Source organism: Prosopis cineraria, unplaced genomic scaffold, assembly GCF_029017545.1.
Source record: "Prosopis cineraria cultivar Desert tree isolate PC_DT_omini unplaced genomic scaffold, ASM2901754v1 PC14, whole genome shotgun sequence".
Classification (NCBI taxonomy): domain Eukaryota; kingdom Viridiplantae; phylum Streptophyta; class Magnoliopsida; order Fabales; family Fabaceae; genus Prosopis; species Prosopis cineraria.
Genome location: NW_026555345.1, coordinates 80,545 through 107,746, shown reverse-complemented (window position 1 = coordinate 107,746; position 27,202 = coordinate 80,545). Strand labels below are relative to the sequence as shown.

The 27,202-nt window shown below is 36.7% G+C and overlaps 1 protein-coding gene across 3 annotated transcripts; it reads right to left on the bottom strand.

Moving 5' to 3' along the window:
* Positions 1 to 858: 858 nt before the first annotated feature.
* Positions 859 to 23,974, bottom strand: LOC129293548 (uncharacterized). 3 transcript variants are annotated; one of them, XM_054931561.1, is made up of 13 exons: positions 23,530 to 23,969; positions 21,396 to 22,485; positions 20,939 to 21,127; positions 20,594 to 20,823; positions 20,067 to 20,141; positions 16,623 to 16,694; positions 16,437 to 16,535; positions 16,204 to 16,275; positions 16,007 to 16,121; positions 15,500 to 15,568; positions 3,332 to 3,686; positions 2,396 to 2,525; positions 859 to 1,621 (listed from the first exon to the last, which is right to left on the bottom strand). In XM_054931561.1, the coding sequence occupies exons 1-13, from the start codon at positions 23,677 to 23,679 to the stop codon at positions 1,193 to 1,195; spliced, it is 3,075 nt and encodes a 1,024-aa protein (XP_054787536.1). In that variant the 5' UTR covers positions 23,680 to 23,969; the 3' UTR covers positions 859 to 1,192. The 3 variants fall into 3 exon arrangements, with proteins under 3 accessions (XP_054787536.1, XP_054787537.1, XP_054787538.1); XM_054931562.1 differs by having other exon boundaries at positions 2,399 to 2,525; positions 23,530 to 23,968; XM_054931563.1 differs by lacking the exons at positions 859 to 1,621; positions 2,396 to 2,525 and adding an exon at positions 2,537 to 2,653 and having other exon boundaries at positions 23,530 to 23,974.
* Positions 23,975 to 27,202: the final 3,228 nt, after the last annotated feature.

Genomic DNA, 27,202 nt, shown 5'->3' with positions numbered 1-27,202 from the left:
ATATTATTTATTAAATGCTTTACTTTACTTGTTCATGTTTATATGTTGCTTGTTATGCACCAACAAATTAAAAAAGGACATTTTGGTAATTTTGTTTTAAAATTTTATTTTAATTTAGACCCAATATCATACAGTGATATTTTAACATGTTTTAGGTTTGATTTGAAAATATCTCACATTCATAATCTTCATCTCTTTCTATACATTTACGAGCATGCGCGCCCATAATAAGTTAAAAAGATAAGTGACGTAACCTTTTGCATTGACACATTTTTTGAATAATCAAGAACAAAAAACTTTGGGCGTTTTACCACGTTGATTACCCAAAAAAAAAAAAACACCCACACACACACACAAACAACTTAGGACTTATTTATTTTCTATTTTTAAAAACTGTTTTTTGTTTTTAAAAATAAAAAAATTTAAAAATTTATTTGAATAAGTGTTTTTCATTTAGTTATTTTTAAAATTGTTTTCATTTTTTATTTTTTTTAAATAGCAATCACTTTAAATTATTTTCATTTTATTTTTCTTATTTTTAAGATACACTACATTTAATTGTTGAAAATTATAATTACTTTAACTAATTTTTATTATTAATCATCACTATTGACTGCCTATGACCATCACTATTAATCTATTTTTTTAATTCTAATACTGCTTTTTATTGAGATAACCAAATAAATTTTCATTTTATTTTTTTAAAAAATAATTTTTAAAAACTATATTACAAAATAATTTTTAAAAATAAAAAATGAGAATAAAACCAAACAGACCCTCAGTTCCTTATAAGCAAGTGACAGGCAGACGTCATTCTGTATACGGTTTCAGATGCCCATTTGATCTAGAGTGGGCTGCTTCTGCAAATCCAATCTTTCAACAGCCCTTATTCTGTGTGTTTTTTCAAGAGGACTCGAGAGTAAATTTCAACCAGCAAGCTTAAAATACAAACAAAGTTCCCCTTCTTTTTTTTTTTTTCTTTTTTCTTTTTCAAAGGAAGAGGAGCTCCACAAAACTCGACGTCCTCCCAAGACCCACAAAAAGGCTGGGAAGAAGAAATATGCTATTAAATACAAAGGATACATTACAATTAAGAGATCCCAAATACTAATAAAGAGAACTCACTCCAACTCAAGTCAAAGGCCAGAAGACATAATCATGCACGTATGGGATAGCTAATCAGAAGGCCACACTAAAATGCGCTCCAGCTCTCAGAACCTCTTCGTGGCGTTTGACTTTCAGATGATGACCTAAATGGTCCAGAACCAAAGGGACCTGAGTCATCAAAAGCTGGAAAGCCATGACCCTGATCAAAATCTCTACTACTGCGGACAGAATCAAATCGTACTAGTGTATCCCGCGAATGTAAAAAACCACTGTCATGCGTGCTGAAAGGATCAAATCCTGAGCTGTCAAAAGCAGGCTCCGACCACTCTCTAGACCTCTGTGGGGAGGTGCCTGAACTGAAAAGAGGCGTACTTGGAACAGAATCATCAAATCTGAATCTACTGCTCGTCTGGTGGGGATCAACTGCTTGTGGTGAACTAGTTTTAATGAGGTTGAGGCCCAATTCCTCAGAGTGGAAGAAGTAGGTGTCTCCGGCTCTATCAAGATCAGTTTCCTATATGCATGTCCAAGAACGTGATCAATAGAATGCTAAATTGCCTAATGATCAAACACGTTTGAAACAATCAACTTGAATTGATACATTTTGGGCAACCAACGACACTGATTGACGGTGAGGAATCAGCAGAATGGGTGTCACTTAACACTATATCACACCTAGAATATTGAGCTCTCTCATTTCTCCATTATTTCCTGTAATTTAAGCACCTGGCATCAGGCATGCCTAAACAAGCTTTGATTATTACATATTATTCACCAGCACCCACCCTGAAGCAGAAATCTTCTGCAAGCTCTAAATTCCCCGTGCTCAAATCACTATAGTCATAACTATCGTGCAGACAAATAAACCAGTCCACGATTAATGTCAACCACTTATTCAAGAAATTAACAATCAATAACCGCTGGCATCCCCTACTTACTGAGTCCACACTATTTATAAAAATACAATTTTTTTTTTTTCTTCGATTATTACATACCCATGCACCTGCTCGACCGTTCAAAATAGTGCTTAACTTTTAAAAGCTGTTTGCCTCAGCATATATTCGCCACCCCACACACCAGAATGCATCCTTGACATGGGACAAGCCAACATGCCCCATCAAGGTGTTATTCTGCTAATCTCTCTCAGGGAACAAGGAAACAGAGACAACTATAGCTACTATCGGACATGATAAAGAAGAATAAAGAAGGAAAGCATTCAAGCAACATAAATGTGTTAAGTTTATGGGAAAGAAAAGTTGCAAAGGATAGGTGCAAGAGTTTTTCCTACCACCTTAGCAGTGCCACTAGGATTGAATCCCCAGACTGTGTCAATATCATCATTAGTGTCAAATGCTCCCCAGTTTGGTTCATCAAAAACTTTGTCACCAGAAAACAGAGACTTGACACCACCATGATCACTGCATCAATAAATTAATATAAACAATTCTTCTGCAAGACCATAAGACCTTTATCACGTGAAAAAAATGATAATGAAACTTGTCAAACTTTGTCACCAGAAAACAGAGACTTGACACCACCATGATCACTGCATCAATAAATTAATATAAACAATTCTTCTGCAAGACCATAAGACCTTTATCACGTGAAAAAAATGATAATGAAACTTGTCAAAGTTGATAGCACCAAAATTTAGTTCCAATTAACATGAACATATTAGATGGTCAACTTTTGTTAATGACTTAGGGCCTGTTTAGTTTCTGTTCTCATTTTTTATTTTTAAAAACTGTTTTCTAATACAGTTTTCAAAATTGTTTTTAAAACAAAATAAAATGAAAATACGTTTGGTTATTTCAATTAAAAAATAGTTTTAGAATTAAAAATAAACTGATAGTGATAGTTACAGGCAATTAATGATAGTGATTAATAAAAGCAATTAGTCAAGATAACTATAATTTTTAATAATCAAATGTAGTACATTTTAAAAATAAGAAAAATAAAACGAAAACAACTTAAAGTTATTTCTTTTTTAAAAAAAATGAAATTTTGAAAACAACTAAATGAAAAAAATTTATCCAAACAAAATTTTAAATTTTTCAGTTTTCAAAAACAAAAAATAGTTTTTTTAAAAATGGAAAACAAACAAACCTTTGGACTCAGTCATTCCCTTAAATATGAAGATGAGAACAAGCATCCAAAGCCACATAAAGTATAAGCAGTTCTTCAAGAAAAACCAAGAAAGATGAAGCAGTCCTAAAAACCATACCTATGGATTCCTTGTATGTTCTCTTGATCAAGGGATGAGTTATGTTCATTATTCTTTCCAACATTAAATTCCTCAGAGTCCCTTGTGGGGCTTCCAATGGCACTTCTTGCAAATGGACTGTTAGGAGCACTTACTGCTGATTCATCTTCACCTTTACTATGAGCAGATCCATTTTCAATGGCGTGATCTTCAGCAGTGTGAAGCTTATCTGACTTATCATCACTCTCAGCTGTAGCTGCAGATGTTTGATTGTCGACAACAGCAGCTTTGCTGCCCACAGCTGACTCCATTTTTTGTTTAGGAGGTGCTAATATGTTTTCCACGCTGAGAGTGAGATCTTTGACAAAAGTGAATCCTGATAGATGAAGGTAAGGAAAATAATGAAGTTTGTACAGCTCTATGAAACTAATGTGTCCCAAGCCAGTATCACAGCAAAAACAATAAATAAGACAGCAACAGTAATAAATATGAGAGGAAAATACTTAGGTTTTGATATTAATGAGATGAATAAACCGAATCAGATTTACAAGAAGACTCTGATTCTGGCCCAAAACCCTATTTCCTCTAAAAGATAACAATAACACCAGTAACACAGATTACAAGCTTCAAAACAAGAGTTTCACTCCCACTGGCATTCGAGAGGCCAGTCTCTCCTCACAATTCCATTCTCATTCTCCTCGGCCATCCCTTCCCAAGCAAAAGACTACTAATACCTTCATCCTGGCTGACACACAGCCCATACTACCCAAAAGATCCTAATCATTACAAAAAATCACAAATTACTGTTCCTTATGGCTAGGGACCAAAGGATAAGCTTCTAGACTAGTTAAAGTATTTCCACTGGAGTTATTCTTCCCCTTTGACTTCCTCTAATATGTCTTAGGAAAATAACGAGCCTTATCATTACCCTCCTTGTCCTCAAGGGGAAAAGTTGGAAACTGTTTGCAAATTGTCTCTGCACATTTCCAAGAGTTCTCAAACTTAGGTAAGTCTTGCCATTTAACCAACACTTCTCACTGTCCATTCATAAGCCTACAAACCTTCCTAATATATTGAGGCTGCACTTGCAATTCAAACTCATTAGAAAGCACTGGAGGAATGATAGGCTGTACCATAGCAGCCGAAACCGTTTGCTTGAGTTGAGAAACATGAAATACGGGGTGAATGCGGGCGGTGATTGGAAGTTCCAGCCTGTAGGCCATTGTTCTGATCTTCTCAAGAACCTTGAAAGGTCCATAAAAATGCGGGCTGAGCTTCTCATTGCTCCTCCTAGCCAAGGTTTTTAGCCGATAAGGTCAAAGCTTCACATAAACAAAGTCCCCAATCTCAAAATGCACATCCTGGCGATGCTTATCAGCTTGAGCCTTAGCTCAATTGCTCTGTAATTGTTCAATGATCTGATTTCGAACTTGAATCTGTTCATTCACATCTTCCACGACTAAAGGTTTGCCACTAAATTTTAAAAATGTAAGGGGATCCCTGCCATATACTGCCTTAAAAGGTGTCATGCTAGCCGCACTGTGGAAAGAAGTGTTGTACCAATATTCAGCCTAAGACAACCATTTAGCCTATTGAGTAGGCTTTTCATTAGCAAAACAATGCAAGTAAGTCTCTAAACTCCTATTTATCACCTCCATTTGTCCATCAAATTCTGGATGATAAGATGAGCTAAGGCAAAGTTGAGTTCCAGCTTGTTTGAACAATTCTTGCCAAAATTGACTAATGAAAACTCTGTCTTGGTCTGAAACTATGGTTTTAGGGAAACCATGCAACTTCACAACCTCATCCACAAACTTTTCAGCAACATCCTTTGCAAAAAAAGGGTGGGCAAGAGGGAAAAAATGAGCATATTTGGTGAGTCTATCTACTACTACTAGAATGGTGTCGTACCGCTTTGATTTAGGAAGCCTGGTGATGAAATCCATGCTAATATCTTCCCAAATGCTTTGTGGAATGGTTAACGGCTATAATAGACCAGCAAGAGTTAAAGCTTGGTATTTATTCTTTTGATAGACCTCACAACCCACCACATACTGCTGAACATCCCTTTTTATTCCCTCCCAGTACACCACATTGGATAGCCTCTTGTAGGTGTGCAAATAGTCCAAATGCCCCTTATTGGAGAATCATGATACTCCTTTAGTAACAAGGGGATTCTGGTGGAGCTTTTTGGTAGGACTAATTTCTCGTTATAGTGTAGGCAACCATGGACTAAGCTGTACCCTTCCACCCCTTTTTTATCAGTTATAAGTTGTTGTAGAATTATGCTCAATTTCGGGTCTGCTTGCACCTCTTTCTCCCATTCTTCCACATCATTATATTGCCATAAGGAAAAGCCCATTAGTTCTAGTGATTCTTCTCTTCTGGATAGAGCATTAGCAGCCCTATTTTCTTCATCGGGCTTGTATATAATCTCAAACTTGAAGCCCATTAATTTTGAGACCCATTGCTGCTGGTTTTCATCAGCCACTCTCTGCTCCAGCAAGTATTTCAATGCTTTTTGATCTATACGGATGATGAATTTATGCCCCCAAAGGTAATGGCACTACTTTTTCACTGCCATAACAATAGTCATGAGCTCTCTTTCATAAATAGAGCATTGTTGGGCTTTATGTGAGAGCTTTTGGCTAAAGTATGCCACAAGTCTGCATTGTTGCATCAAAACTGCCCCCACACCAATACCGGAAGCATCAGTTTCTAACTCAAAAGGAATGGTAAAATTGGGCATTGCGAGCACTAGTAGTGTAGTCATGGCGGTTTTGAGCTATTCAAAAGCCTTTTCCACTTCCAATGACCACTTGAAAGAATGTTTTTTTAGTAAATCAGTAAGAGGGCTAGCAATCTTCCCATAATTTTTGACAAATCGACGATAGTACCCAGTCAACCTTAGGAAACCCCTTGAGGATTTCACATTCTTAGGCTTTGGCCACTTCACCATGCTCTCTATCTTGGCTGGATTAGCTTGAACTCCTTCCTTTGATATAAGATGCCTTGAGTATTCAATCTTCGATTGCACAAAACTACATTTCTTCAAATTAATCACAAGCTAATTTTCCTTCAGGATAGCAAATACAGTTTCCAAATGCTTCAAATGAGTGGTTAGGTCATCACTATATATGAGAATGTCATCAAAAAATACCAATACAAACTTGCATAAATACTCCCTGAATACCTCATTCATCAAAGATTGAAAAATTGAGGGAGCGTTGGTTAATCCAAAGGGCATCACCTTGAACTCATAATGTCCTTCATGTGTTCTGAATGCTGTTTTGTGTTCATCCCCAACCTTAATTTGAATTTGGTGGTACCCACATTTCAAATCCCGCTTGGAGAAAATTGTGGCTCCCTTCAATTCATCCAATAGCTCATCTATGGCTGGAATAGGAAATTCATCCAGAATTGTAATTTTATTTAAGGCTCTATAGTCAACACAAAACCTCCGAATTCCATCTTTCTTCCTAACCAACAACACCGGACTTCAATAGTGGCTATTGCTTGGCTGAATAATTCCAGCCTGTAACATGCCCTTCACCAAGTCTTCTATTTCGTTCTTCTACATATAGGGGTATCGATAAGGCCTTATGTTCGGTGGCTGCTCTCCAAGTTTAATAATAATAGCATGATCCTGTGAACAGGGTGGAGGTAGGCCTTCAAGAACTTGGTAGACAATAGGAAATTTCTCCAAAACTCCTGAATTTCAGGACTTAAAATCATCGCTGCCAGTGAGCCCATTATATTCAATTAGAAACCCCTCCCCTTTCTTTCCTACAGAGCGAATTAATGATCTGAGAGTAGTCTAAGCCCGAGTGAGAGATGGATCACCCTGTAAGCAAATTCTCTTTTCCTTCTTGCCAATCTTCATTGTTAATTCGCTCCAGTTGACCTTCACATCTCCAAGGGATTTCAACCACTCCATTCCCAGGACTGCATCAACCCCTTTCAACGTGAAAGGATAGAAAGTTTGGATAATTTAGTACCCCTAAACACTTAAACAAAAGTCCTTACATCTTTTCCTCCCTTTCACAACAAACCTATCACCTACTGTAACAGTATATTCAAAAATCTCATCAAAGGATAATTTCAACTTACTCTATAAATCATCAGCGATAAAATTGTTGGTGGCACCATTGTCAATAAGAATAACCACTTCAGTGCCTCCAATCCTGCCCTTAACCTTCATGGTGTGATTATCGGCAAATCCAGCCATGGAATTAAGAGACAATTCCACCTATGTCCCTCCATCAGCATTTTCAAAATCCCTTCCTTCAAGTTCAGCCTCTGCATCATCTTCCTCTCTCTCTCTTTTTGCCCCCAACTCCATTATTAGTACTTGAAGGTTCTTGTTCCAGCACTGGTGGGTTGGGCTATATTTATCTCCACACTTGAAGCATAGCCCTAACTCACGTCGCCTTGCAATCTCAGCATCAAAGAGTCGTCGCGAGTTTCCTGTCCTCTTCATCGATGATCCCCAGTTGGAAAGACTCGCAACTTTGAAGTGCTCTGTTTTAGTGTCCGTTCTCTTCGAGTTCTTGGCAGATGAAGACGCTGCATTATGCACATTGTGATTTCCTTCAGTCACGTGCACAATTCATGTAGAATAAGTGGGTTGCAGCGTTTCAGGTTTGGGCCCAAACTGAGGACGTTGGGCTCGAGTAAACCTAGGCTCCTTGTACTCTCCAAGTATCTAATTCCTCTCATCTATTCACACACCCATCTCCATCAACTCTCATAATGCAGGAGTCTTCGTTAGCTTCAGATCGGCTCTAATCTCTGGTTTTAACCCAGAACAGAATGCTCCAATCAAGCATTCTTCAGAGGCCTCCTTCAACAACACAGATAAGAGCTCGAATTCTTCAACAAATTCCAGCACCGTCTTGTCTTGTTTGCTTGTGAATAGTCTCTCGTATTCACCCCCTGATTGAGAAAAGTGAAATCTGCGTAGCAACTCATTCTTGAACTCCGTCCAATGACTCAAGGGTATCCTTGTCTCCAGTCATTGGTACCAATTTAATGCTTTACCCTCTAGACATACCACAACAGCCTCGAGCTTATCCCGTTCTGCAATGGCATTTACATGAAAATATCTTTCCACTCGAAAAAGGCATCCCAAAGGGTCCTTGCCTGAAAAGAAAGGTAATTCTAACTTTCTATTATTAGACATATAACTCATTATTGGGCCCTAGGCCCAGTAATATCTTAGACCTAATTTTCCTTTTCTCCTCTTCTCATCTTGTAACGTTCTGTTTTAGTGTCTTTAATTAGATTTATATTATTAGAGATTTTAGGAGTGTTTAAGGATTTAATTAGATACACTCTCTCCTGCCCCTATCTATATACGTATCAAGTCCTTATCAATAATAAGCAAGTATTATTCAGTCCAAATAAAGTTTCATGGTATCAAAGCAGCATTCTTGGTCCTCTCGGCTCTCGTGTCGTCCTCCTTCTCTTCTTCTTTCTCTGGTTTGATGTCGTTTGTTAAAGCTCTCATGAACCGACCACCACAAGCATATCAAACTGGCGACGGAAGCCAAAAAAGCTCGACTGGTGATGATGGGTCGAAGAGCATGACTGGTGCGACTAGGTCGAGTAGAGAAAGAGGGTCAACTAGCATGATTACCTCAGTGTCCGAGAGCTTTACCTAGATCATGATCACGCATCGGCTGAATGGAAATAATTACCTTCAGTGATCTTAGAATGTTTTAATGGCTGTACGAGGGAGAAATAAGGAGAAGCATCTCACGGGTGTTCCTCCTCCTCCTTTACCCGATGATATCTAGTATGAAATCTGGGTTGCTGAAAACAACATGGTGATGGCTTGGCTCGTGAATTCTACGACAGTAGAGGTAAGCGAAAATTACCTACTTGCAACCACTGCCAAGGAGATTTGGGAGTCAACTAGGAAAGCTTATGCTGTTCGTGAAAATACAACTGCCATTTTTCAAGTAAAACGTTCCCTTAGAAGCCTTCATCAAAATGAAAAATCTGTAACTCAATATTATACTTCCCTAATGAAATTTTGGGCAACAAATTGATCTCTATGAAATCCATGAGTGGTCATGCCACAGGGATGGACTTTATTATAAAAAATTAGTTGATAGAGATAGATGCTATGATTTTTTGTTAGGCCTCAATGATTCGTATGAAGATATTAGAGGCAAAATCATGAGCATGAAACCTCTTCCAATGCTAAAGGAGACGTTTAATACGATAAGATGTGAGGAAAGTAGAAAAGTATTGACTTAAAGTCCTACTATCCCAACCTTTCTTCCAAAAGATGCTTCTGCTCTTGCTGCCTGAGGAGAAATGAAGGGAAAGAAATCAAGAAAGTGGTGTGATCACTACAATAAAGGTGGTCATATCAAGGATGAGTGCTAAAAGTTACATGGCAAGCCCTCAAACTATAAACATAAGCCCAAAAGTGAAGGGAAGGGGTTTATAGTGACTGTTGCAAATTCACAGAGTGGATCATTGAGTGTCGAGGGGCTGTCAGTTCTCCGGAAAGTATTAGAAAGACATGCTTCTTCCGCTGCTGGTAATGTATGTGAGGCAAAAATCCCTTCTGTGACCTTGGCTTAATCAGGTACTACCCTTACCAAAGCTCTAAATAGAACAATCATATCTAAAAATATTTGGGTAGTGGATTCTAGTGCAACAGACCACATAACAAGATTTAGGAAATTATTCTCTAATTTTTCTGAAAATTCTAAGCATAAATTTGTTGAGGTAGCTAATGGTGAATATGCCAAAGTCATGGGTTCTGGAACTGTTGTTATCTTTGAACATATTATTTTTAAGAATGTTTTGTTTGTTCCGACTATTAAGTGCAGTTTGTTACCTGTGAGTCGTATTGTGATTCAAATGAACTGCATGGTTATATTTGATAACAAGGGCTGTGGTTTTCAGGACTTGGCCTTGGGGAAGATGATTGGCAATGCTAAGGAGTGGAATGGGCTTTACTATATCCATGGATCTTCATCAAATAATTCGTGTTGTTTTTTCTGTTATGACCAGTGCAAATTTGTTTTGTGGCACTCTAGGTTAGGCCATCCGAGTCCTCAATATATGACATTTTTGTTTCCCGCTATTAATAATAAAGTTATTTCTGATTTCCATTGTGATACTTGCAACTTTGCAAAACAAGTTTGAACCTCCTTTTCTTCAAATGAGTATAATCCTACTCACCCTTTTTCCCTGATCCATACTGATGTGTGGGGTCCATCAAAATTTGAAACCAATTCTAAGTCCAGATGGTTTGTAACTTTTATCGATGATCATGCTCGGGTAACATGGGTTTTTCTTATGAAAGAAAAATCTAAAGTTTTCACAATCTTCAAAAATTTTCATGCTTTTATTCAAAATCAGTTTCAAGCATCAATAAAAATTCTCCGAAGTGATAACGGAAGAGAATATTTGAATTCCAATTTTCAAACCTTCTTAGAAAAACATGGCATACACCATCAGACATCTTGTGCCTATTCTCCCCAACAAAATGGTGTCTCTGAAAGAAAAAATAGACATTTGCTTGAGGTTGCTCGTGCTCTTATGATTGGTGGTAATGTCCCAAATAAATTTTGGGGGGATGCTATCCTTACATCTACCTACTTGATTAATCGTTTACCCTCTAAAACTCTAAACTTTCAAACACCTCTTCACAAATTTCTCGAGATCTATCCTAACTCCCATCTCATAACAACCATACCAAAACAGGTCTTTGGGTGTACAACATTTATGTACAATGAGGTTAGGGGGAGGCTAGATTCTTGCGCCATCAAGTGTGTCTTCTTGGGGTACTCCTCTACTCAAAAAGGGTATAAATATTATTCTCCTATTACCAATCGTGTTTATGTTACAATGAAAGTCAAATTTGTTGAAAACCAACCCTTTTTTAACAAATCACCCATTTAAGGGGAGAAAGGGACAAATGAAAATGAATGGTCAATTTGTTTACCTGAGAATGATCATCATAACAATTTGCCTAATTTTTCTGGACAACCGCATGAACACCACATATTACTAGATTTGTCTACAAATATCTCCTCTACTCACAATGATTCCACCTTTGAGCCTTTAAACCAGTCTGACCCCATTGAAACATTATCTCTAAATTCTGAAAATTCCTCCAGCAAATCCCACTTCCAAGACGTGAATCCTTTTGAGCCCCTTAATATGTTGTCTGATTTTGAGACTCAGGTGGAAGAACCTAATAGTGCTATTAAAAAGCAACAGAGTGGACAAGACCCCATTTCCACACCAATGCAGAACCATGAATCTGCACCTGAGGAAAGTCTTGAGGACTTACATTGGCCAATTGCTTTGAGAAAAGGAAAGAGGAATTATACACGATATCCTATTGCTAGGTATATTTCATACAAAAGTTTATCTCCTCATTTGAAGGCTTTTGTAGCTAATGTCGAAAATGAAAATATTCCAAAGAACTTTGAGGAAGCAATCATAGATCCTAAATGGAAGGAGGCCATAGAAGAAGAATTTGAGGGCTCTACATAAAAACCAGACATGGGAGATCATCGAGTTGCCTAAAGGGAAGTCAATCGTAAGTAGTAAGTGGGTTTTCACAATAAAGTACAATCCTGATGGGAGTGTAAACAAATATAAGGCTCGATTAGTTGCTGGAGGCTTTACTCAGACTTATAGGATTGATTACTAGGAAACTTTTGCGCCTGTTGCCAAGCTTAACTCTGTGAAAGTCCTGTTGTCTCTCGCTGCAAATCTAGATTGGCCTTTACATCAACTCGATGTCAAAAATGCATTTCTAAATGGTGATCTTGAGGAAAAAGTTTATATGGAAATTCCTTTAGGATTACGAGATTCTCATAATTCTCACAAGGTTTACAAGTTGATCAAGTCTCTGTATGGCTTGAAACAATCACCGAGGGAATAGTTTGAAAAATTTACTTGGGCTATTAAAACTTAGGGATACAGACAGTGTCAAGCAGATGACACTATTTGTCAAACATTGTGATGAAAAAATGACGGCTCTCATTGTGTATGTTGATGATATAGTTTTGACAGGAAATGATGCAGAGGAAATTGTCAAACTAAAGGACAACTTGGCAATTGAATTTGAGATCAAAGATCTGGGACCTCTGAGATACTTCTTGGGCATGGAAGTGGCACGAATGCATAAGGGGATTAGTGTGTTACAACAAAAATATACTCTAGATTTGTTGAAGGAAATGAGGATGTTAGGAGCAAGACCTGCAAACACTCCTATGGAACTGCACCAAAAATTGACAATCAAATCTAATGGGACAGCAGTAAATGAAGAAAGATATTAGAGGCTAGTGGGCAAGTTGATTTATTTATCTCATACTAGACCTGACAATTGCTTTCCTGTGAGCGTAGTTAGCCAATTTTCAAGCTGTCCTCAAAAGGAACATTTAGCTGCAATCTACAAGATACTTAGGTATCTGAAAAAGACTCCAGGACTGGGACTATTCTTTGCAAAAGGTGATATTAGAGGCATAGAATTGTTCACAAATGCTGATTAGGCTGGGTCAAAAATAGATAGAAGATCTACTACTAGCTATTGTTCGTATGTGTGGGGCAACTTGGTGACCTGGAGGAGCAAGAAGCAACCTGTAGTTTCAAGAAGCTCAGCCGAGTCCGAATATAGGGCTCTTGCTTTAGGAACTTGTGACGGAATGTGGATTGTTAGACTTCTAAAGGAACTCAAGATTGACACGGTTGGACCCATTAAAGCATGGTGTGATAACATGTATGCAATCAAAATTGCCAACAATCTGATGCATCATGATCGTACCAAGCATATAGAGATCAATCGGCATTTTATCAAGGAGAAATTAGATACAAAGACTATTGATCTATCCTACATCCCTTCAAGGCAGCAAATTGCATATGTGATGAGCAAACCATTGACCCAAGAAAAGTTTGAAGCATTCAAAGGCAAGCTGGGAATGATAAACATCTCCTCACCAGCTTGAGGGGGAGTGTTGGACATATAACTCATTATTAGGCCCTAGGCCCAGTAATATCTCAAACCTAATTTTCCTTTTCTCCTCTTCTCATCTTGTAACGTTTTGTTTCAATGTCTTTAATTAGATTTATGTTATTAGAGATTTTAGGAGAGTGTTTAGGGATTTAATTAGATACACTCTCTCCTGCCCCAATCTATAAATGTATCAGGTCCCTATCAATAATAAGCAAGTATTATTCAGTCCAACTAAAGTTTCATCTATATTTGCTTCCATCTGTATCACCTCCTGGGTTGCTCACCGAAACCTCCTCATGACCTTCCTGTTCGTTTCCACATGGCCCTGCTATCTTCTTCTCTATTTACACCAGGGCATTATTAATGGTCTTCAATGTTTCTTTGATACCGCTTACATCCCAGGGTAATACCCCAACAATCTCCTGCAATTCTTGTACTTCTGGATCAGAATATTGGACCTTTTCTGCCATAACTCCTTACACACAACACCCAGAGATTGTATCGCTCTAATACCAAATAATGTGTCTCAAGCTAGTATCACAGCAAAAACAATAAATAAGACAGCAACAGTAATAAATATGAGAGGAAAATACTTAGGTTTTGATATTAATGAGATGAATAAAAAGAATCAGATTTACAAGAAGACTCTGATTCTGGCCCAAAACCCTATTTCCTCTAAAAGATAACAATAACACCAGTAACACAGATAACAAGCTTCAAAACAAGAGTTTCACTCCCACTGGCATTCGAGAGGCCAGTCTCTCCTCACAATTCCATTCTCATTCTCCTCAGCCATCCCTTCCCAAGCAAAAGACTACTAATACCTTCATCCTGGCTAACACACAGCCCATACTACCCAAAAGATCCTAATCATTACAAAAGAACACAAAATACTGTTCCTTACGGCTAGGGACCAAAGGATAAGCTTCTAGACCAGTTAAAGTATTTCCACTGGAGTTATTCTTCCCCTTTGACTTCCTCTAATATGTCTTAGGAAAATAACGGGCCCTATCAAAAACCTTTTTAAGATTTGGAACACAGATGCAAACAGGAAAACAAGGTAGTAACAGTTAACTGTTATTTGAATCCACCAATAGCACATAATTTTCCCCCAAAAAAGAAATTATATTTCAAATTGTGAGTTCTCTTGAACCATCCTCACAACCACATTAGAACAAGATACATTCTATCATAGGCACCATAGGTCCAGCATCAAAAGAAAGTATAGACTCCTGTCTTCTTAGCTTTGCCTTTAACACAGACCCATATTTTGAGGTTTTCGCAAATTTGAACAGCCAATTGGCAATTTTTCATGCCTTTAAGCCTCCTCCTAGACTGGTCTAGTCATGAATCTAATAAGGGTCTCTTACTAACATAGTAAAAGCCTTGTTCCCTACGTAGAATGAATTAGCCAACTAATGAACTAGTGAACTACATGTAAAAATTAATAAATAAACGAGAAAATGGGTTAAGGACAAATAGATGCCATGACAAAGTCAACGTCCATGAGATCACTGTGATTAGATCAGTACAGATAGAAAAACAGAGAAGCTCTTGGAAACCAGCATTAAATCCATGGAACTATTGGCTCAAGATCTGGGAAGTATTAGGATGATTTGAAGTAATTATAGAAGTCTGATCAAATCTGGAAAAATATTCCAGATTTGGAACTCATTGTTACAGACAAATAGACCATTAATTCCAGGATATTTGCCGTGGCTAATTTCCTATCTTTCTCTCTTAAGTTTTGTTATTTATTCCTTTTTCTTTTCTCCATAGCACAATTAGTCTTTACTGCCAGCATTTATGTATTTTATTTTTCTTCTGCAGCCAGGCCTGCGTGTCTCTCACTTTAGCAGAGACAAGCTCCTTGCCATCGTTTCAGGTCCATGATTCTTGCTCAGCCTTACCTGTCTCCTCTTCCCTCTAATTTCTATCTCAATCTGTGTACTCATTTGGCTTCTTTTTGTATTTACAATCATCCTCTGCAATATCTCCAAGAATTGAATCCACTGAACTTACTGGTGTTCGTCTCATTCTCAAAAAATATGATTTTCTAACCCCAACTGAACTAGGCCCAAGAATGAACAACTTCTTCAATCTATTTCCAAGTATTTAAATATATGTGAGCAAGTATACAAGTTTTGTCCAAATGAAAATAGTAATTAACAGAAAGAATTAGGATTATTTTGGCATACCTTCATCTTCAAGCTTATCCCAATGCTCATCCCAGTCAGCAGCTCCGTCTTGGATGCCAGGTTGCCAGCCTTCAAGTTAAAGTAGGTTGAGGCCAACAAATGCAAGCAAAGGGAAGCCCATCAGAGTGAGATACAAACAAAAGAAGTGGGGGGAAACATAAGAGCCATATCATGAAACTTCATTGAACAAGAATGACGAGCTGTTTTAGAGTATAAATTGTTTCCTGAGCTCTATATCCAGAATGTCTGTTGAGTGAGTGTGTCCACAAGTTACAGAGGCAGCCATAACAGAGGAGCATAAAAATAGTAACATATGGCAATTATCAAATTCTACAACCACAAGACATGTACTATAAATGACCAAAGTTTAAAAAGATTATGAAGTGCAGCTCCACACAGCTCTTCTCAAAAACTACAAACATTCCATACATGACAATTGGAAAAGAATAAACATCCTAATGAAAGTGACAGGAGGATTTAAAACAGCATCTATAAATTTGAATATACCAAATGGTAGCTCCACTAGTGTTGTGGGCTTTCCACGTAACCCATATTTCTTGCACCGTTCATTTAAAGATTTCACTAGCTCATCAAGGTCTGATTGGATACGATCAGCATGAACCTGAAAGTTAAAAGACAAAATAAGAAAAATCAGTCTCCAGATGCCTGCAAAGACCTGGTCATATTAAAAATTTCAGATATACCTGAAGGGTACCATCAGTAAGGCCATCTTGTTCCAATTTGACAATTGATTGATACAGTTCCAACTTTTTCTCCTGTGCATTATACTTCAAAAATTATTTTACATTGACCAGGCAACCAAAAAATAAAACAAAAACAAAAACAAAACCATGCGCGCGCACAAAGAGAGAGAGAGTAGTGATAAGATTTGCATTTACACTAACTCAATTGAAGAAAAATCCATAATTCATCAAACCTGTATGTCACGAAATGTGGCTTCTTCAGCAGTTAACTTGGATGCTATATCCCCAACTTGCTTATATTTGGCTTCATATTTCTTGGCAAGAATCTCAACCTGATATTGGTGTATTAAACAAATGACAGACATCAGAGGTTAAGAAGATAATCAGATCAGAACACAAGCAAGTGTTAAGAAAGATACCTCATGCTTATCAGCAGATATCCTTTCTACAATCTCATTAAGGTGGTTGTCACATCTGCTCTTGTACAAAACCTTTTACAAAAAAAAAAAAAAAAGGTTTGGATAGAAGGTGTTATCAAATTTTCAGTAGAACATAACAATGAAAAATACAACCCTGATATGATAATTAAAAAAAAAACAAAACATAGGCTATTTTTGCAGAAAGAAATGATTGTCACCAAGGATATTTACCAGATATAAGAAGGCTTTAATCAAGTTGAGAAAAGAGAGATATGAACAAACAAGAGGATAGAGGGTCAAGATGGAGAACCAGAAGCCTAGATGGAAATGGGAAGAATCATGATCAGAAGATCCATATGAACCCACATTAGAATCCCATACTTCTGAAATGGGACTCAAGTCCCATGCGGCTATTCCTTTCAATTGGGTCTTAATGCTTATGATTTTCAATTCTCTCTTCTTGTGCCATCAAGAAAGTTTTCATGTCTGAAAGAGTATTAGTCAATTTTGGAAGTCGCCACCATAATAAATGAGTTGTATTCTGCTAGCAATCCTTCAAAGATAGCTTCGATATGTGATTCTATAGAGACCATCACACCAATTGCGAGAATAAACATCAATTAGCTTCTTGAGCCTCAGAAGGAAGTCAAAGATACTCAACCCATCTTTCTTCAATTTCATGAGCTAATTTCTCAGCTGTGTAGCTTTCAAACAAGTGTATAACACAAAAATGGTGTCAAGATTAGCCCAGAATTGGTACATATGTTCATACCCCATCATTCTTAATTGCATTCATTTAGTCATTGATGCAAGAAGCCATGATGCAACCATCTGGTCCTACAATTCCTAGTTGAGAAATTCCTCTGCAAAATGTCCAATGAATTCATCTTCCTCTGAAGCAAACCTCTATGGCAAAGCATGTTAGCCTGGAATGTATTTTTGCAGCTTGTAGCCACAAATAATATCCAAAGCTTGCTGCTTCCAAAATCAAGTAATTTCCTTCCTTGAGTTTGACGGACACAAGATTTGAGAACCCTGGGAACTAGACTTGTGCAGCATTTGTTTCACACCATGAAAAAATTCAAAGCAAGAGATAATTTCCATCCAACTATAAGCAGTGTATTTATATAGAGTATCACAACTGAACTCAGTCTAACTATCTAGCATAATAGTCTCAAACTGACTCTAAGGCCTTGTTTGGTACATGGGATTGGAGGGGAGGGACTGGCATTAGGATTGAATAATCCCAACTTTTCATGTTTGGTACGCTACAATGAATATTTAGTCCCAGTACTAATCCCACCTTACATGGAATTACCCAATATCACCACCCCCTGGTGTTGCAAAATCAATCCTGGGATTGATTTTTTGAGGACGAAAATGCCCTTCCGCCTTCTATTCTCCACCTTGCTCATGTGCAATTGACAGACGAGAGCAGAAGCAGACGATAAAGGTGAGTGATGAGCAGATCTAGATCAGAATCAACAAAGTCAAGCAATGAGCAAAAGCTAACCCGGAATTAGATGATGACGAGCAAAATCAAATGATGAAGACAAGCAACGAGCAGAAGCTAGCCCAGAATCAGACAATGACGAGCAAGGTTGAGCAACGAGCCACCTGCGTCTCCGTTGTTTGCTTCTAGGTTCTTTATCATCATCATCATTTTTCATCATCGTTCCTCTCTATCATTTCTAGTTGGAAGGCACAATAACAAAGAAGGCAAATGAGCCTCCCCCTATGGAAGACTCTGACACAAGTACAAACAAAGGCATAAGAGCAACATGAAGAAGAAAGAAGAGGAAGAAGATGATGAGGATAGACGGGGACTAAGTTGCTCTACTGCAATCATTGTTTGAGATAGAAAGAGTTACAATTTTTTTTTAAATTTTAAGGTATATTATAGTCTTTTCACAATTTATGTTTCATTTTAAATAAAATAAAAATAGCTATTCCCTACAAATATTACTCCATATCAAACATAATTTTAAAACCTCATTCTCATTCCCATTCCTACTATCAATCCCAATCTCAATCCCAATCCCTTTATAGTGAAGCCTATGTACCAAACAAGGCCTAACAGTACCTACCTCCTAACTACCCTTTCAATGTCCCAACCAAACTACATATCCTTGAGTCTATGCAACATGGCATTGTGATAGATTTTGAGCATAATGTGGGAGTCAAATTTCATACTTTGCAATTGGGTTCTAGCAAGCAAGATTTCATACAGTTGCATCTCTATGCTCAAAAGAAAACTTTTTTTAGATGAAAAACCATTCAAGGATAGAACTTTCAACATTTCCTCCTTTGTTCTTTCTTTCTTTTTTTTGAGTAAAATACTTTGACCTCCTTTGGATTTAGCATTTGATTATCTACCACACTTTTGAAAGCATGCTATCATTTAGATTTAGTCTTTCAAAGAGTGATGCTTTAAATTACTAGAAGTCAAATGAGCTTAGTCATCAGTTCTATAAAGCATCATTTTAAAAAAGAACTAAATGGTAGCATTTCTTCAAAGGAAAGAAAGGTTTGCATATTATTTTTATAATAGGGTGAAGGTTCGCATTAGTAAAGAAGGGGAAGGAAAACAAGCTATACCAATGAGCTTAACAAATTTACTTTATGTATAATGGCATGAATATATAAGTTATGGAATCAATTATAGGTAAATGGTAGAGCTCTGCTCTATAATAAATTCCGTAACAGAAAATAAATGCAAGAACTGACAATTTTAGGGAAATACTTAGGTTTTGATATTAATGCAGAACAACCAAATCAATGTTACCAAAGGGAAGTCATTGATTTTGGCCAAAACCCTATTCCCTAATGCTGAACAAGATTACAACAATAAGAACTAAAACAGCAACAGAATAGGTCCCTCACTAGTGTTTGAGAGACCAGCACTCTCCTCACTTCTATCTGACCCTCAAAACATCTCCCGAGTGCTAACAAAACAACAACACAGTATTAAGCAAGCCAAAAAGGTGACTCTAGCCTCTAAATTGAATCTTCAGCCACCCTCAACACATAGTAACTTAATCCTCATTTGCTTGAGCCTCAGGCTAATAATTCTGACCTGCTGGATATTTCTTTTCCACTTCTCCCCCCACCCTGAATTTTCTTGTATGTCTGAGCATATCCCGAGGTTACACCAGTAAACAAAATGAATATTTTTTTCATCCTTAAAAGCTTGAATGTTTTTTATGCAGTGCAGGAAATGAGAGAATATATTATTTTTACCAAGTTCCTATTTGCAATTGCTGGCTGCACCTGTATGGAATATGGCTCAGCCTTCAAACTATGCTACAGAATGATGATAGCATGTTATATACTTCCTAAAATCTATCATCCATAAACATTCACAAAATATAACACAAAACAGGCCAAATAAAATGCAGATTGAACAGCATTAGTTTAGAAGAGAAAAGGACAGAAAATACTCACAAGTTCTTGCATTTTGGCATTATAGAAGCCTATTTTCTCTCTGGACTCCAATATCTCTCCCTCAAGTTCTTCCACCTTCAGTTAACATAAACAAAAAACATCATGAGAGTTTCATGTTCTCAAATAAAAACAGAACATAATCCAATCAGGTATATACAGGCATGGCATAAGGATCAACATAAATGACAATCAAGAAAGTGGACTTTCCACGCAACACCTAATAGTTGTCATATCTGTAAAGTTTCAATCATCATTGGGCAAGAGGACTAAGAGAAAGAAAAAATTGACATATCACTGCATCATAAAACAAACTGACATTAACAAGATAGCCCTACATGCAAAATTGGAAAAATGAAGATAGGAAGCAAAATTCCTTGGAAAGGTTTAAATAGTGCAAAGAAAAAACTGAAATAAAAAAGTAAAGGCAATTAGTGAATAGATAACCAAAATATTGCCAAAAAGCTTAACAGTAATACTATAGAGAAGAGTTTAGATCTCAACAGAAAAAGCAAAGATAGAAAAGGTACCTTCTTATTTGCATGTGTTGCCTCTTCAAATTTTGAATTGATTGAATTCTGTTCATCAGAACTCAGCTGACTTATGAGGTGCTTCTCCAAGACTGGCACTCTGCGCTTATGCTGCTTATTCTGTGGTCCTTCATCTGATTCAGCGACAGAAGCAGGTCTTGGTGGCCTACCCGCAGCAGGGTTCACTGTTTGGGACCCAGCAACAACCATCCCTTGCTGCTGTTGAAAAACTTTAGAGATGATAGTGGCAGAGAGAGAGAGAGAGATTTATGAGAAGAAATAGATATTTTCATAAATGCAGAAGCTTATAATAAAATACTACTAATTTCTTGTACATATATATACCTGGTAAAGTTCCCCAAGATGCAGTACCAGAAGTTGGTAAATCAAGCATAATGTTATTAGGAATTGCTACAGGAAGAACTCGTCCTTCCCTGTATCTCTCCATTAAGTACAATGCAATACAAAACTCCCTAAGAGAAAGCATGCTATCATTATCTTGATCAGATAAGTCCCAGACCTGCTTTAAAACCTCTGAGAGATACAGGCCAAAGAATAAAATAAGGATCAGGGAATCAGCTAGCCATAAAATACTTACAAGTATGGTGTTTAACAGAACCACCCCCACCCCCACCAAAAGAAGATGCTACGGAATGCAACCTTTATTCTCATAGAGATGATCAATCAATTATATATTACAACTGATCACAATCATTGTAGCTAGAGACCAAGAAAAGCAAGTAAAATTTAAAACTTTCAGGCTACCTATCAAAGCAAAAAGGCAAAGACAATCACACCATACCTCTTGGCAATCTCCAACTAAGGAACAAATTTCGGGCTTGTTCCCCAGTAATTTTCCCATCTCTGTCTGCATCTACTTCCACAAATACTTTTTTATATTTCTGAACATCAGATGAGGTCATCCTTGGCCAGGGAGATGGAGGCTGACTGGAAGCAGAATTCTGCAATCCCACTGAATGTCCAGATGGAATCAACGTATTACGTGTCTGGATAGGGACATTTTGGTTTTGTTTCACCAGAGGCTGAGCCTGTGGAAGTTGTGCACTAACAGGCTGTGTCACAGGTGAGCTCTGAAAAGAATCAGCAGCACTCGTCTGAACAGAATTCTGGTTTACTCCAGATACTGGAACAGAAGTTGATGAAGCCTGCGAACTGAGCATAGAAAATCCTTGAGGTGAAGTGTATTGCTTTGGCTGAGATGAGGTAGCAGAGAACACATCCCCAGATTTAGAATCTTTAACTGCTTGTTCAGATGGATTTGTGTCAGAGACTGGGTACTGCCTAGGTGGCAGGGCAGCATTTGGTCTGGAGGTTGCAAGCCCAAACCCGTCACTGGTTGTTGAAGGACTAATTCCATCAGCTCCTACTTGGGAGGTTACTGCTGGAGCTCCACTCGTTTTGCCAGTGATTTCATCACCTGTAATGCTGGAGGATATAGTTTGAGCTCTACCAACAGCCATCACCCCAGAGAACCCTTGAGTGGCAACACTGTGTACTAAATTTGAACTAGATGTAGAAGTTTGTTGAGGAGGGTTCACTAAATGACTTTCTTGAGAAGAAAAGTTTGGCTGGCTTCTAATTAAATTTGGAACTGTCCCCCTTAATCCAATAGTTTGAGAGGAAATAGGATTAACAGGAGCCATCTGCGTTGGAGTTGCATCTGCAGAAGAATTAAACTGAGGTGCAACAGCGGAAGTGAAATTAATTAGAGGTGCAGGTATCTTAGATGCAGCTGCGCCATACAAAGCTGCTTTTACAATTTCTGGAGTTAGCTCTCGCTTACTCTGTGCCACTGTGACAAGTTTAAGGGCATTGTAAAACTCAACCCGGCCAAGGAAACCACTTTGGCTCTGGTTTGCAAAAGCCCAAATCTGTAAATGAAGTCAACCAGTGATATTAATAAAGTTTAAAATATGAACGTGTTTGCATCTTCACATTATTAGAATGCAGATGCCTTGATGTGGTGGTGTTACTAGTAAGAAGGAAGAACACCAACAAGCAAGAGACGAATGTGACACCATCACAACAATATCTCACCAACAATCAAAGCAATAATTTGAGGTGCTGGTAACAACCTTATCAAAAGACCATTTCAACTCAAAAGATGTTAAGGCCTAAAAAATAGTTTTATTATAATCTAGAACAATAACTCACATGAAAGCCCATTTGACTTAAATTGCAGACAAAAAACAAGGGCCCATAACTTGGGTTGAAACTTAAGTTTAAATAGGAGAATGGCGGTCACTACATGGTTGCAATGGATTTGATATGATATCAAAGATCATTTGAACACAAAACACAGGTTGATGAGCGAAGGCTTATCAATAGTCTTGCTTTAATCTCTTAAAAGGGATAAATATCATGAAAGCGCATAACCTAGCTGATTATTTCCATATCTGCACCCCAGAATGCAGAATAAGATTAGCTGTTACTTTCCGTAGAAAGACACATGCACAGAACTCACGATTATTTCTCAAAATTAAATTTCTATAGAACTCAATTCATTGTGACTTCTATCATTTACAACAGTATAACGTAAGAAAAAGCCTTTAGGTAGATTGGCACCCCTATATCAAGCAATGGATAATCCTTATACAAATTCCTAACATCCTAGGGGCCCCTGATGGCCAAGATCTGCCCAGAATCTCAGTTTCAGGACAGCAGGCTACTACAATGTACTAAATATCGACACTGACAGTTCATATATCAAGGAAATTCTGCAGAATATAAGTTTTAATCATCTTAACTGTAACCAACCTCAGATCAGTAGTACAAACTGACATTCTTAAGATCACATTAACCGATGGAAACGAATAGTCTTGATAAGCTATTGTCAACCACTAAAACAAGAAAGTTGTATGCAATCATGGGAAAGTAAACATAACTGTGTGCCTAACAAATAGTGATGATGGTACCTGCGCGAGAACCTGCTTGGACAAACCGGAGCCTTGGAAGAAGGCGACAGCTTCGGCACCGCTGATACGGCCGTCTCGATCCAAATCCGCACGTCGAAAATAAGCATCGAAGAGATCGACATTAGGCGCTTGGTTTTGACCCGATGCCATTGTTAATTCAACAACACCGGCTGATTTTACAGTTTGCGGATCAAAGCATAGAAACAGCAGATTCACAGAGCTAACGGTATATGCACGTAGAACGTGAACGACCTGAAACAACGTACACAGCCAATTTCGAACCCTTGCACATTAAAGGATTTGCCTGGCCCTCTATTCCTGTTATCTTGTTGGAACCAGCGGAATGAAAAATTGCAGATTCAGCTACGATGATCGCCAATTTTCATTTCCTCCTCGAGGAATGAAAGGGACAATGTTACTCTTGTTTTGCTAACAATATTTCGAATATACCACTGGCATTGGGTCAATTACTCGGCCCGTTCCAGTGTTATCTTTTATCGCCTTTCCTTGTGAATGGAATTTGAATTAACATGAATTATATTTTGCTTGAATTATAGTTTGCAAATTAAAATTGGATTAAAAGAAATTTATTATAATATGATTTATATTTAAATAATTTTTTATAAAAAATTAAAAATTATTTTAACAAATTAAAACTTATTTAGATAATACGATTAAAAAGAAATTTTAAATATATAATAATAAAAAATATAAAAAAATAAAAAGTACATGACTTCTATGTCTCTCACTCTCACTGTTATATAAGTATGCATATGGGTGGCACTGTATATAAGTCAAGGGGTGCAAATACACCCCTTGAATTTAGAAAAAAATACAAAAAAAAGATTATATATTTTACTATTTTAAATTTTTTGGTTTAAATATTTTGCATCTCTTAACCTTCCTTTAAATCGTTTGGATTTAAAAAAAAATTAAATTTAAATATGTTCAACTGAGGTTCAAAAAATGTTGCACCCTCTATCCCATGGTTTTGACATCTCCATGGAGCATGCAACTTGATAAATTTAAGAAAAAATATTATAATTATAAAAATAAAAGAGTTAATGTATTAATGTAGAAAATATTTTTAAATACTAAAAAACTTAGTTAGATTTATTTAAATAATATATATACATATTTCAAATAATAAAAGTATTAAAATTACAAATAATGAAAATATCAAATTTCAAAAGGAAATGTGGAATAATAAATAGGTTATTTAATAAATTTAAAATGCATTAAACGCTACTAATAGTTAGATTTGAGTGTAATTAATGTAAGTTTCAAAATCTAGCTTTTCACCTAATTATAATTGGGAAAGAAAAGCTCATATGCTAACTACTCTTACCTAAACATATTTTTTTACTACCAGCTAGTTTTCAAGTCTCCAAACTATAGTTTAAGCCAATTAAATAGAATTCCAAACAAGTACTAAAAGTTAAAACAATGCTTCATACTTCAGAAAAATTACATCCAATGACCTGAATCTGATTATAAAAAGTAAAAACTTATCTTTTGTCATGAAAAAATAAAATTTATTAATCTATCATCTATCAATACTGATAATAATTCTAGCCATTTTATTTTTTTGCATAGTGATAATTCAAACTTGAATTGGAGGGACTCATTTTTTTTGGGTCAGAGTGACCCATGCTTAGAACAATAATTCAAGCAGTGACAAAATGAAAGGGAAAGCAATGGTTGAATCTATGGCTTTTTATCATGAATATGTTACAATAATTTTTTTTATTACTTACAGATATCTTCTTATTGAAAGTAATTTTATTCAAAATATGATCAAGCACTAAAGTGAGCACCTTTCACGGTAAATTTAAATCTTAATTTATTATGAGAAGCTAACTTCTTTTATTGTATCCAACTCCCATTAGTTATGTTACAATAGTTCTAATGGGGCAAAAGCAAACTTTAGCTTCAAGCAAATAACCAGAGTTTTTTAAGGTACCCATGGGAAACTGCTTCAACAAGAAAATAGAGCACAAAAGATATGTTCGATGTGGTGGATAAATCATGAATCCCAGGTAGCAAGCTTTCCTCATCTATAATTTTGTTTGTCATTAGTTTGCCAACCATTTCTTCGATGGGAAATTCACTTTCATCGTATTAGTCAATAAGCTCTTTGAAATTGTGACGAAAGTGTTCATCATAAAATGAGCATACAGAATCAATTCCTCAATATTCTAAAAGTGGGATTACATTTTCATGGTTGTATCTGTTAGACCAGTTAGTATTGTAATAATTAAATAAAAATATTATATACATATATAAAAATATATGTATAAATTATAAATTATTAAATAGCTTAAAAATAAACTTAAATAGTCCAATTTCATGATATGTTTACAAGTTCACGTGGTAATCATATATTTTATAACTATTAAATTATTAAAATAAAAAATAATATGCTAAACATATATATGTTTAAAACAATAATAAATCATAATTAAGTTACTTTTGTCATAATAATTTACCAAATAACTTCATAATATTTCATTTAATATTTATTGAAAAACATATAAAAAGTATTAGAACAAAATTCAATAAAAATAATTTATTAAATTGAAAAATATAAATGTTCATATATTATCAATATTAATTAATCCCAACCCATGGTATGCCACCGGCTATTTTCCCACGTATTTTTTTGTATGACTTTTGAGTCAAGTCACATTTTTCAAGTCTACTTCATGTCACATCTTTTTTACAAAGTTATAAAACAAAAAATTAAAAGGCAAAAATAAAGGCTTGATACTACTTTGTAGGAGCAATATTGCCAAAGTATTAGAAATAGAGTAATCACCATTAACTTGGATACCCTTTAACCATTAACCCCCTTTATTTGACCAATAAATTGACAAGTGTCTATAGAAAGGGAAAACCACTTCCAAGAAAGGATACAACCTTGCTTGCTCGATTTTTGCAAAGAATTCGGTCAAACACCTGTCTTGCTTCCTCCAACCTACCATCACTAATCAACCCCGTGACTATGGAACTCCAGAAACCAATTAAGTCCAGAGAATAAGCTGTTCATGGAGGTTTGCACCGTGGGTTGATTCCAAACAGGGAGCTCTTAATGATTTCAAAGTTTTGAATTTTTGTTAATATCAAAATCTTGTTGTTTGCGAGGATAGTGAAATATTAGGATTTGACGGAAAATGGAGTCTATGTCGGGGCCATCAGCGGATGAAGCGGTGGAAGAGATCATGAGAATTCACGAATCTTTACCCGCCAAACTGGGAATTGATGAGGTTGAAGCAGCGAAAGCTTTGATTATAAATGTTGAGAGAAGACCAGGCAAGACTTGAAGCCATATCTAAAAATAAGAGCCTCGTCGTGCCAGACGAACTCTTCATGGTTCTACAAGAGATGCGAAGAACTTGATTCATTTTAGAGCAAAGAGCAGTAGACGGAGAATCTGAAATTGCTTGACATCGTAAACGTCCATTCACTGTTTGATGATTTGATTCAGAGAGCATGACCCAATACCAAGAACAGGTCCCTCCAAAACTGAATCTGATTCCATCAACGACAATGCTGTGAGTACGAGGAATCGCACAGGAAGTGCCGTTTGACAAGGAATAAGAGATAGCATCCTTAGACACTCGAATTAACTGGTTGGAGTAAGAAATTTCATGCATGATGTACCGACTATTGG

What these genes read in the sequence shown, in the direction of transcription:
- LOC129293548 (XM_054931561.1), bottom strand. Translation starts at nt 23,679, where the DNA reads ATGGCATCGGGTCAAAACCAAGCGCCTAATGTCGATCTCTTCGATGCT. An exon ending in ATGCCAAAATGCAAGAACTT is followed by an intron (nt 16,695 to 20,066) that starts GTGAGTATTTTC and finishes TTTTTGTAAAAG; the next exon opens with GTTTTGTACAAGAGCAGATG. An exon ending in TATCTGCTGATAAGCATGAG is followed by an intron (nt 16,536 to 16,622) that starts GTATCTTTCTTA and finishes CACCAATATCAG; the next exon opens with GTTGAGATTCTTGCCAAGAA.